The sequence below is a fragment of the Salmo salar genome, chromosome 17 (assembly GCF_965601325.2).
Source record: "Salmo salar chromosome 17, fSalSal1, whole genome shotgun sequence".
Classification (NCBI taxonomy): domain Eukaryota; kingdom Metazoa; phylum Chordata; class Actinopteri; order Salmoniformes; family Salmonidae; genus Salmo; species Salmo salar.
This window is the reverse complement of record NC_138307.1, coordinates 22,744,206-22,755,184: the sequence shown is the minus strand read 5'-3', so window position 1 is coordinate 22,755,184 and position 10,979 is coordinate 22,744,206. Positions and strand designations below refer to the sequence as shown.

The following is a 10,979-nucleotide window of genomic DNA, read 5'->3' as shown; positions in this document are numbered from 1 at the left end:
GGGCGCCTGGGCTGGGGGGGGGGGCTGGGGGGAGCCTGGGCTACAAGGTTGGATTGGGGGAGCCTGGGCTGGGGGGGTTGGGGTAGGGGGCGCCTGGGCTGGGGGGGGGGGGGGGGGGGGTTGAGGTAGGGGGGAGCCTGGGCTACAAGGTTGGATTGGGGGAGCCTGGGCTGGGGGGTTGGGTAGGAGGAGCCTGGGCTGGGGGGTTGGGGCTGGGGGGAGCCTGGGCTACAGGGTTGGAATGGGGGGAGCCTGGGCTGGGGGGGTTGGGGTAGGGGTAGGGGAGAGCCTGGGCTACAGGGTTGGAGTGGGGGGAGCCTGGGCTGGATGGGTTGGGGTAGAGGGGCCTGGGCTAGGGGATTGGGTAGGGGAGCCTGGGCTGGGCGGACCCTGGGCTAGGGCGTTAGGGTTGGGGGGGTTGCGGCTGGGGGGTTGGGGCTTGGGGGAGCCTGGGCCGGGGGGTTGGGGCTGGGGGACCCTGGGCTGGGGAGAGCCTGGGCTGAGGGGTTGGGGCTGGGGCTGGAGGGAGCCTGGGCTGGGGGGTTGCGGCTGGGGGACCCTGGGCTGGGGGGTTGGGGCTGGGGGAAACCTGGGCTGAGGGATTGCGGCTGGGGGACCCTGGGCTGGGGGGTTGGGGCTGGGGCTGGGGGGAACCTGGGCTGGGGGGTTGCGGCTGGGGGACCCTGGGCTGGGGGGTTGAGGCTGGGGCTGGAGGGAGCCTGGGCTGGGGGGTTGGGGCTGGGGGGAACCTGGGCTGGGGGGTTGCGGCTGGGGGACCCTGGGCTGGGGGGTTGGGGATGGGGCTGGAGGGAACCTGGGCTGGGGCGTTAGGTCTGGGGGGAACCTGGGCTGGGGGGTTGGGGCTGGGGCTGGGGGAACCTGGGCTGGGGGGTTGGGCTGGGGGACCCTGGGCTGGGGGGTTGGGGCTTGGGGGAGCCTGGGCTGGGGGATTGGGGCTGGAGGGAGCCTGTGCTGGGGGATTGGGGCTGGAGGGAGCCTGGGCTGGGGGATTGGGGCTGGAGGGAGCCTGGGCTGGGGGATTGGGGCTGGGGGTGGAGGGAGCCTGGGCTCCCACACATTCACCTGGATTGGCTCAAGGAGTGGATCTGGATTTAGGCGGGTTAAGCGGTTAGGGGGGGAGCACCCACCCCCCCAATATTAACTGACAGCTCACCTAATAGAAAAATATGGCGACGCTATGAGAGGCTGCCTATAACACAGCAGTGACCTGAGTTATTCATATGAGTGACATTTATTGGTCATTATGAACATCAATAGGCACTGTGGCTACTGACTCGTATCAAGACTGTTATTCAAATGCACAAACAATATCTGGATAGGAAGCTAGCAGCAGTGAATGAACTATGGCAGCGACAGGAGACGGGACGACACCATACGAAGGTCTCACATCAAGCAGAGGTTTGTCCATGCATGTTATTAACCTGGTACGTTATACAGTCACTAAACATCACAAATCACTCAGGGCTCTCATTCTACTAGATGGATCAAAGCTTACCAAAATGTATATGCACTTACAACTGTAAGTGGCTTCGGATAAAAGCGTCTGCTAAATGGCATATGTATTATTATACATGTATTATAAAGCTTAGCCAGCCGGAGTTGCTGGGGTTTGTTCAGTAAGGGCAATATTAACCAACGTTCCGATAGAAATACATTACTGTAGAACAGATACAGTATGATTCTCTCTTATGGAGAACAAGGACTCACGTCAGCTCTATACATGACATTTCTATCAGCAACGTCCTTTCAGCTTCCTAAATATATTCTCCTGATGTTGATTCAACTCATTTAATTCTAGTTGTATCAACACACTAGAGGTTGTGAGTACACTCCTAGAAAACAAAAAGTGCTATCTACAATCCAAAAGGGTTCTTCAGCTGTCCCCATAGGATAACCATTTGAAGAACCCTTTTTGGTTCCAGGTAGAAACCATTTGGGTTCCATGTAGAACACTTTCCACAGAGGGTTCTACCTGGAACTAAAAAGTGTGTCATGGAAGGCTCTCCATCTAGTCATCGCTCCGTTTCCTCTCCATCTTCCTTCATTTCTCCATCTAACCATTTCTCCATCTGCCCTCCATCTAACCATCTACCCTACATCTCTCCAGCTACCCATCTATCCTCCATCTCACCTCAATCTCTCCATCTCTCCATCTAACCATCTCTCCATCTACTCCCCATCTACCCTCCAGCTCTCCTAATCCATCTCTCATCTACCCTCCATCTCTCCATCTACCCTCCAACTCCTCTCCATCTACCCTCCAGCTCTCCTAATCCATCTCTCCATCTACCCTCCAACTCCTCTCCATCTACCCTCCATCTCTCCATCTACCCTCCAACTCCTCTCCATCTACCCTCCATCTCTCCATCTACTATCCATCTCTCCATCAACCCTCCATCTCCTCATCTACCCTTGATCTCCCCATCTAACTTCCATCTCCTTATCACCCCTCCATCTTTCCATCTACCCTCCATCTCCTCTTCATCTTCCATCTCCATCTCTCATCTACCCTCCATCTCTCCATCTTCCTCTCCATCTAACCATCTCTCCATCTACCCTCTGTCTCTCCATCAACCCTCCATCTCTCCATCTCCCCTCCATCTTTCCGTCTTTCTCTCCATCTAGCCATCTACCCTCCATCTCTCCATCTAACCATCTCTCCATCTACCCTCCATCTCTCATCTACCCTCCATCTTTCCATCTACCCTCCATCTCTCCATCAACCCTCCATCTCTCCATCTACCCTCCATCAATCCATCTACCCTCAATCCCTCCATCTACCCTCCATCTCTCCATCAACCCTCCATCAACCCTTCATTAATCCATTTACCCTCCATCTACCCTCCATCTCCTCATCTCCCCTCCAACCCTCAATATTTCCATCTACCCTCCATCTCTCCATCTACCCTCCATCTCTCATCTACCCTCCATCTCTCCCTCCATCTACCCTCCATCAATCCATCTACCCTCAATCCCTCCATCTACCCTCCATCTCTCCATCAACCCTCCATCAACCCTTCATTAATCCATTTACCCTCCATCTCTCCATCTACCCTCCATCTCCTCATCTCCCCTCCAACCCTCAATATTTCCATCTACCCTCCATCTCTCCATCTACCCTCCATCTCTCATCTACCCTCCATCTCTCCCTCCATCTCTCCATCTACCCTCCATCTAACCATCTCTCCATCAACTCTCCATCTACCCTCCATCTCTCCATCAACCCCCCATCTCTCCATCAACCCTCCATCTCTCCATCTACCCTCCATATTTCCATCTACCCTCCATCACTCCATCTAACCTCCATCTCTATATCTAGCCTCCATCTCTATATCTAACCTCCATCTCTATATCTACCCTCCATCACTCCATCTACCCTCCATCTCTCCATCTGCCCTCCATCAATCCATCTACCCTCCATCTCTCCATCTACCCTCCATCTCTTCATCTCTCCATTTCCATTTACGTAATTTAGCAGATGCTCTTATCCAGAGCGACTTACAAATTGGTGCATTCACCTTATGATATCCAGTGGAACAACCACTTTACAATAGTACATCTATATCTTTTGGGGGGGGGGGGGGGGGGTTAGAACGATTATTATATCCTATCCCAGGTATTCCTTAAAGAGGTGGGGTATCAGGTGTCTCCGGAAGGTGGTGATTGACTCCGCTGTCCTGGCGTCGTGAGGGAGCTTGTTCCACCATTGGGGTGCCAGAGCAGCGAACAGTTTTGACTGGGCTGAGCGGGAACTGTGCTTCCGCAGAGGTAGGGAGGCGAGCAGGCCAGAGGTGGATAACGCAGTGCCCTTCTTTGTGTGTAGGGACTGATCAGAGCCTGAAGGTACGGAGGTGCCGTTCCCCTCACAGCTCCGTAGGCAAGCACCATGGTCTTGTAGCAGATGCGAGCTTCAACTGGAAGCCAGTGGAGTGTGCGGAGGAGCGGGGTAACGTGAGAGAACTTGGGAAGGTTGAACACCAGACGGGCTGCGGCGTTCTGGATGAGTTGTAGGGGTTTGATGGCACAGGCAGGGAGCCCCGCCAACAGCGAGTTGCAGTAATCCAGACGGGAGATGACAAGTGCCTGGATTAGGACCTGCGCCGCTTCCTGTGTGAGGCAGGGTCGTACTCTGCAAATGTTGTATAGCATGAACCTACAGGATTGGGTCACCGCCTTGCTGTTAGCGGAGAATGACAGGGTGTTGTCCAGGGTCAAGCCAAGGCTCTTAGCACTCTGGGAGGAGGACACAATGACCAGATGCTCTCGGGGTATGCGAGAACACGTGGTCAGACGCATCTGGTCAGCGGGGTGGCGGGACTGGAATCCTCATCTCTCCCAAGTGGACATTCTTTCTTTCTCCCCTGACCCGTCTATCTCCTCCTTTGAATTCCATGCTGTCACAATCACTAACCCATTCAAGCTTAACATCCTTTTCATTTATCGCCCTCCAGGTTCCCTTGGAGAGTTCATCAATGAGCTTGACACCTTGATAAGTTCCTTTCCTGAGGATGGATCACCCCATCTTCCCTCCATATTTCCATCAACCCTCCATCTCTCCATCAACCCTCCATCTCTCCATCTACCCTCCATATTTCCATCTAACCTCCATTACTATATCTAACCTCCATATCTATATCTAACCTCCATCTCTATATCTACCCTCCATCACTCCATCTAACCTCCATCGATCCTCTACCCTCCATCACTCCATCTAACCTCCATCGATCCATCTACCCTCCATCGATCCATCTAACCTCCATCGATCCATCTACCCTCCATCACTCCATCTACCCTCCATCTACCCTCCATCGATCCATCTAACCTCCATCGATCCATCTAACCTCCATCGATCCATCTACCCTCCATCACTCCATCTACCCTCCATCACTCCATCTACCCTCCATCGATCCATCTACCCTCCATCTCTGCATCAACCGTCCATCTCCTCATCTACCCTCCATCTCCCCATCTAACTTCCATCTCCTTATCACCCCTCCATCTCCTCTTCATCTAACTTCCATCTCCTCTTCATCTTTCCATCTCCATCTCTCCATCTACCCTCCATTTCTCCATCTTCATCTCCATCTAACCATCTCTCCATCATCTCTCCATTTACCCTCCATCTACCCTCCGTCTCTCCATCTACCCTCCATCTCTCTATCTACCCTCCATCTCCCCTCCATCTCTCCATCAACTTTCTCTCCATCTAGCCATCTGCCCTCCAACTCTCCATCTAACCATCTCTCCATCAACCCTCCATCTCTCATCTACCCTCCATCTTTCCATCTACCCTCCATCAATCCATCTACCCTCCATCAATCCATCTACCCTCCATCAATCCATCTAGCCTCCATCTCTCCATCTACCCTCCATTAATCCATCTACCCTCCATCTCTCCATCAACCCTCCATCAATCCATTTACCCTCAATCTCTTCATCAACCCTCCATCTCTCCATCAACCCTTCATCAATCCATTTACCCGCCGTCTGTCCATCTACCCTCCATCTTCCCTCCATCTAACCATCTACCCCTCATCTCTCCATCTACCCTCCATCTCTCCATCTACCATCTAACTTCCATCTCATCTCCCCTCCATCTCCTCATCTACCCTCAATATTTCCATCTACCCTCCATCTCTCCATCTACCCTCCATCTCTCATCTACCCTCTATCTCTCCCTCCATCTACCCTCATCTCTCCATCTACCCTCCATCTAACCATCTCTCCATGAACCCTTTATCTCTCCATCAACCCTCCATCTCTCCATCTACCCTCCATCTCTCCATCTACCCTCCATCTCTCATCTACCCTCCATCTAACCATCTCTCCATCTACCCTCCATCTCTCCATCAACCCTCCATCTCTCCATCTACCCTCCATATTTCCAGTAGTGAATGTGGACCTTCCACTGTTTGATCTAAGCTTCCTTCTGGTACAAGAGGCCATAATATCAGGGAACAGTCTTTTCTCATAATGACCAATACTTTTGGTAATTCTGAAAAGGTGGAACAGGCTTTTTTTTATCAACACACTCAAAGCAACAACACATGCATACACACACACACACACACACATTCAGTACTTGTCACGATCGTCGTACAGAGCGGACCAAGGCGCAGCGTGAGTTGAGTTCCACATATTTATTTAACGTGAAAACAACGAAACGTGAAGTAGTGAAGCGCACACAGGCAACTAAACAAAAACAATATCCCACAAAACACAGGTGGGAAAAAGGCTACCTAAATATGATCCCCAATCAGAGACAACGATTCCCAGCTGCCTCTAATTGGGAATCATACAAATCACCAACATAGAAATAATAAACTAGAACCCCACATAGAAATAATAAACTAGAATACCCCCCAGTCACGCCCTAACCTACTACACCATAGAGAAACAAGGGCTCTCTGTGGTCAGGGCGTGACAGTACTAGGGTTGCAAAATTCCATTAACTTTCAATAGATTCCCTGGTTTTCCAGAAATCCTGGTTGAAAGATTCCGAATTTCCTACTTATTTCCTCCAACCCGGATTTTGGGAAAACCAGGGAATTTATTGACAGTTACCATAATTTTGCAACCCTATTCAGTACAAATAGTTATTTTTATGTTTTATACATTTCATGTAAGGAAGACAGTTGTAGTCAATATGTATGCATATTGCATGTGTAGCCTAGCTAATTCCCATTTGCATTATGGTCCCTTAGGATGTGTATAGCCTACGCTTTACAAATCCACATAATTGGCATTTATTTCCTAGACCCAGACCGAAGCCAGCCCTCACAGGTCTGTGACGAATGACAGCTAGGCTAGCCCAACAGTTTAACAGCGACCAATGAAATGCGAGAGTGCGATGAGAGGGTGGTTCATGCGAGTGGAGGAGCCGATCAAACAGAGGGAGCGTAATTTAAACTCCTTGCTTAACATCTGGATGTTGTAGAACGGAGTAGCATCACTCTACTCTCTAGAGTGAGTTAGACAGACGTGCGGAAACCGAGTATCATCGAATATAATATTGTTGTTGTCAAATGGTCAGAACGTCAGCTACAACTCGAGGATATTGATTGGCACTTGGAATGCGCTTTGGCTCCCGCTATCGGAGCGCAAAGTAAACCAAACCGGGCCACATGAGTTCTGCTAAATTCGGAAACCACCACGGCTCCAAGTTGGCTGCTAATTCTGTTGATCTGGACACATCTCCACTCTCCAGCATCGTGTGTCGACCATCTGCAATGTTGATGGAATGGTTTTATTTAATCGCGAGAAACGAACAAATAATCACGGGATTACCAAAACGTCCACATTTCTAAGGTCGGTTGTCTGTCGAATAACAACGTTGTGAAGTTGGTGACTTCCGAACCCAAGAAAGACTCCAGGTGTCATCACTCCCTTCCATTTCTCCAGTAACATTTCCTTGATTGACATTCCTTCCATCAGATCATATGAGTGCAGCGTTCAGCCCTTCGTTTATGATGATGCAGCGCCCACTGGGAAGCACCACTGCCTTCAGTATCGACTCTCTGATCGGCGGTCCCCCTCAGCCCAGCCCGGGACACTTCGTCTACACCGGTTACCCCATGTTCATGCCGTACCGGTCAGTGGTGCTCCCACCGCACCCTCCGCCGCCCCCTGCCCTACCCCAGTCCGCCCTGCAGCAGGGGCTCTCGGCTACCCATCCGCACCACCAGATCCCCAGCCTCCAGAACTCTTTCTGCTCTAGCCTGGCTCAGGGCATGGCGCTCACCTCCACCCTGATGGCCAGCCTGCCTGGAGGGTTCTCGGCTTCACAGCAGCACCAGGAGGCGGCGAGGAAGTTCGGCTCGCAATCTCTCCACGCCGCCTTCAATAAATCTCAGGACATTCGTTTGGATGGGGATGACGGAAAGACTTTTCTAGGAAAGGAGTCCGCGACGCTCCCCTCCTACCACGACTCAGAGCCATTGCAGTCATCCACAGGTACAGTAAACTCTGTTTTGTCTGGACTCTGCTGGACAGGGTTGTTTACTTGACCTGACTTAAGGTTCTATTGCGGAAAGGTTTGACTTAGCCTGTGTTTGGGATTTGTGGCTGTCTTGTACTTCGACGCACTAACTGTAAGTCACTCTGAACAAGAGCGTCTGCTAAATGACTAAAATGTAACCTAATGTTCTTGAATAAATTAGATATTATTTGTAAGCACAAGTTGTAAAAGAGAATTTCAAAGCGAATAATCGTGTTTATTAGGCCTATTATAAAAATAAATAAATAAATAAATAAATAAAAGTGCACATTTGCGAGGTTCCTTATAAGAAGTAATTCGAACTCTAAACTTTATCTCATTAATGATGCTATTAGGACCATTAGCTAACGGACAAATATTACCAATAGACCTACGTCATCAACGTACAAAAGAAGGACCCAAGTGGCATTTGAGGATAACTTCTAAGTTCTACTCACTCAGTGTTGGCGTAGGCTATATCCTGTGAATTTCACATCAAATGGCAACGATTAAAGTATAGTGATAGAAAGTGGCTGTTGCCCCTGAGTGAAAAATGTGTCTTTTTTTTTTAAAACAAATTCTTTACATGGACGCTTCCATATTTTGTCGTGAGAAGCTTGACATGATATCCGCATATCAAATCCGTTTATATCAGGCTTTTCAATGAATAGTGCCTGGGGGCTAACTAAATGACTCATTTAGCCTGTTTTAATTGAAGGATGGGAAAAGCGCCTGCAGTATTTGAATGTCTATAAAACTGTGATCAAAATTCAAAGTCGACCGAGTCATTTATATGAGGGTCTATATGTATTATGAAATACATGTAATATAACACTTTAACTCCGTAAGTGCGTTTAAGACATTGTATAATATAAATCAATTGATTTTGTCTCAAAAATGAATGGAATTATAGTAAGCGCGAGGCCTAATTCATACGTGATATGTGTCATGATACAGCCGATGGGACTATTTCGATAAATATTTACTTAAATATATATTTACTAAAATAACTTTCACTTCACTTAAATACGTCCAGAGACATAATTGAATTTGTTCCTAATTTGCTCCATAATATAATAGGCTATTGTTTTCCTGTAACACAATATGTAAAGTCTACTCGTGTGTATTTACTCATGAAACGAAAGGTTGATACAATACACAATCAAATGTAGGAGAAAAGTTGCTTGTTTTTTTTAAAGCAACATATTTCGTTAAAAGTATGATTGTGATTATCCATTATATAAACTCATAAACTGTTGCGTATCAGTCCATTATATAAGTTACACATTGTCATTTACTTTTCTATTTTGAGGTCAATATAACCTAAAGTAACATGTTCTATTTCCTTACCCACACAGCCAGAACCCATGGCAAAGAAGACCCGAAAGAGGACGAATGCAATAGAAGAGATGAGAGCTTCTCAATGGACAGCGATTTAGACTACAGCTCCGACGACAACATGACGGGTAACTCGATGTGTCAGAAAGATGATGGGGAGGGTAACGTGGATGAGGGCGTCCACGGGTCCAACGGCACTGGCAGCACCACGTCTACCGGCAAGAACCGGCGGCGGAGAACGGCGTTCACGAGCGAGCAGCTCTTGGAACTGGAGAAGGAATTCCATTGTAAGAAATACCTGTCTTTGACAGAACGCTCTCAGATTGCGCATGCCTTGAAACTCAGCGAAGTTCAAGTCAAGATCTGGTTCCAGAACCGGAGGGCCAAGTGGAAGCGCGTGAAGGCTGGTAACGTCAACTCCAAAACCGGCGAGCCCTCTAGGAACCCTAAAATCGTGGTGCCTATCCCTGTGCACGTCAGCCGGTTTGCAATAAGAAGTCAGCACCAACAGTTAGAGCAAGCCAGACCATAACATTTCTTTATGTTAAACCGATGGACTAAATACAGATTAACTTAATAACACTGTTTAAAAACAGAAAAACAGCACACACGTTATTTTGGAATCACAAACCAAGTTTATCCTTTGGTGAGTCTTTGTAAGTCTTTGTAAGCCAGAGGAGAGCAAATTAATTGATGGTACTTAGCTTTTCCTCTGCATTACTGCTGAATCGATCCACTGATGGTAAATTGATTAAATACCAAGAAGACAAAAAAACTCTAAATGGTGACATATGTATCACCTTGGTTACGAGTGTAAATACCGAGACGGACCATAACTATAACCGCCATGGGACCAAATTAAGGACATTACAACAAGACAACAATACATCCAATTGTACATTTCCGAGATATTGAAAAAAAATATAGCATACTTTTACGTCTGTTCGATTTTCTTTGACGTTTGTGCTGCTGATTCTGAAGGACCTTGCTTGTATTATTGTTGTTTTTGCAGCAGGCGCAAATCAGATCAGAATGAACAGCTTTGTCCCAAAAGGAGCACTTTTATCATTTCTAATTTTATCACCCCCCCCCCCCCCCTATACCAATACACATATTGTACACATAGCCTATAAATATGCTCAGACACCTCAACCATCAATCATCTCCACCAAAAAGCAAAGAGTGGCCCTGTAAAAGCATCCGACTTTAGTTCTCAGTTTGAGTTTGTTTACATTGTTTCATTCCATGGTTGCTTGAATTATTTTTCCTCATTGTGACTTTTTCAACAGTCAAGAAGCACGCTGCTAATTTATTTAATATTGTGCAAAAAGTAACTAACATTCCATGACTTATTGAGTAAATAATAAAGTGTGCATTAAAGATGAACCATTAGCAATTGTCAACAATTTGTCAGTTTGTTTATTGTCATTTCATTTTTGTGCAATTCTATTTGAATTTGAAATCTTTAGCGAAATTACGCCTGCGCGGGTTTTCAGGTGCTTTCTTGAGTGCTGGGCTTTGAGTTGATCATGATATTTGAATTCCTTGGTTGATTATTATTTTCACCAATATATCAAATGCTAATTTGGGATTATTCAATTTGTTGTCTGCAAGTGACAAATATTATTTTCAAAATCCAATAAGG

General features: G+C 47.7%; 1 protein-coding gene across 1 annotated transcript; it reads left to right on the top strand.

The window, feature by feature from the left end:
* The first annotated feature begins 6,920 nt into the window (after nucleotides 1-6,920).
* gbx2 (gastrulation brain homeobox 2) lies at nucleotides 6,921-10,740 on the top strand. Its single transcript, XM_014188683.3, has 2 exons — nucleotides 6,921-7,974; nucleotides 9,355-10,740. The coding sequence occupies exons 1-2, from the start codon at nucleotides 7,461-7,463 to the stop codon at nucleotides 9,864-9,866; spliced, it is 1,026 nt and encodes a 341-aa protein (XP_014044158.1). The 5' UTR covers nucleotides 6,921-7,460; the 3' UTR covers nucleotides 9,867-10,740.
* The last annotated feature ends 239 nt before the right edge of the window (nucleotides 10,741-10,979 follow it).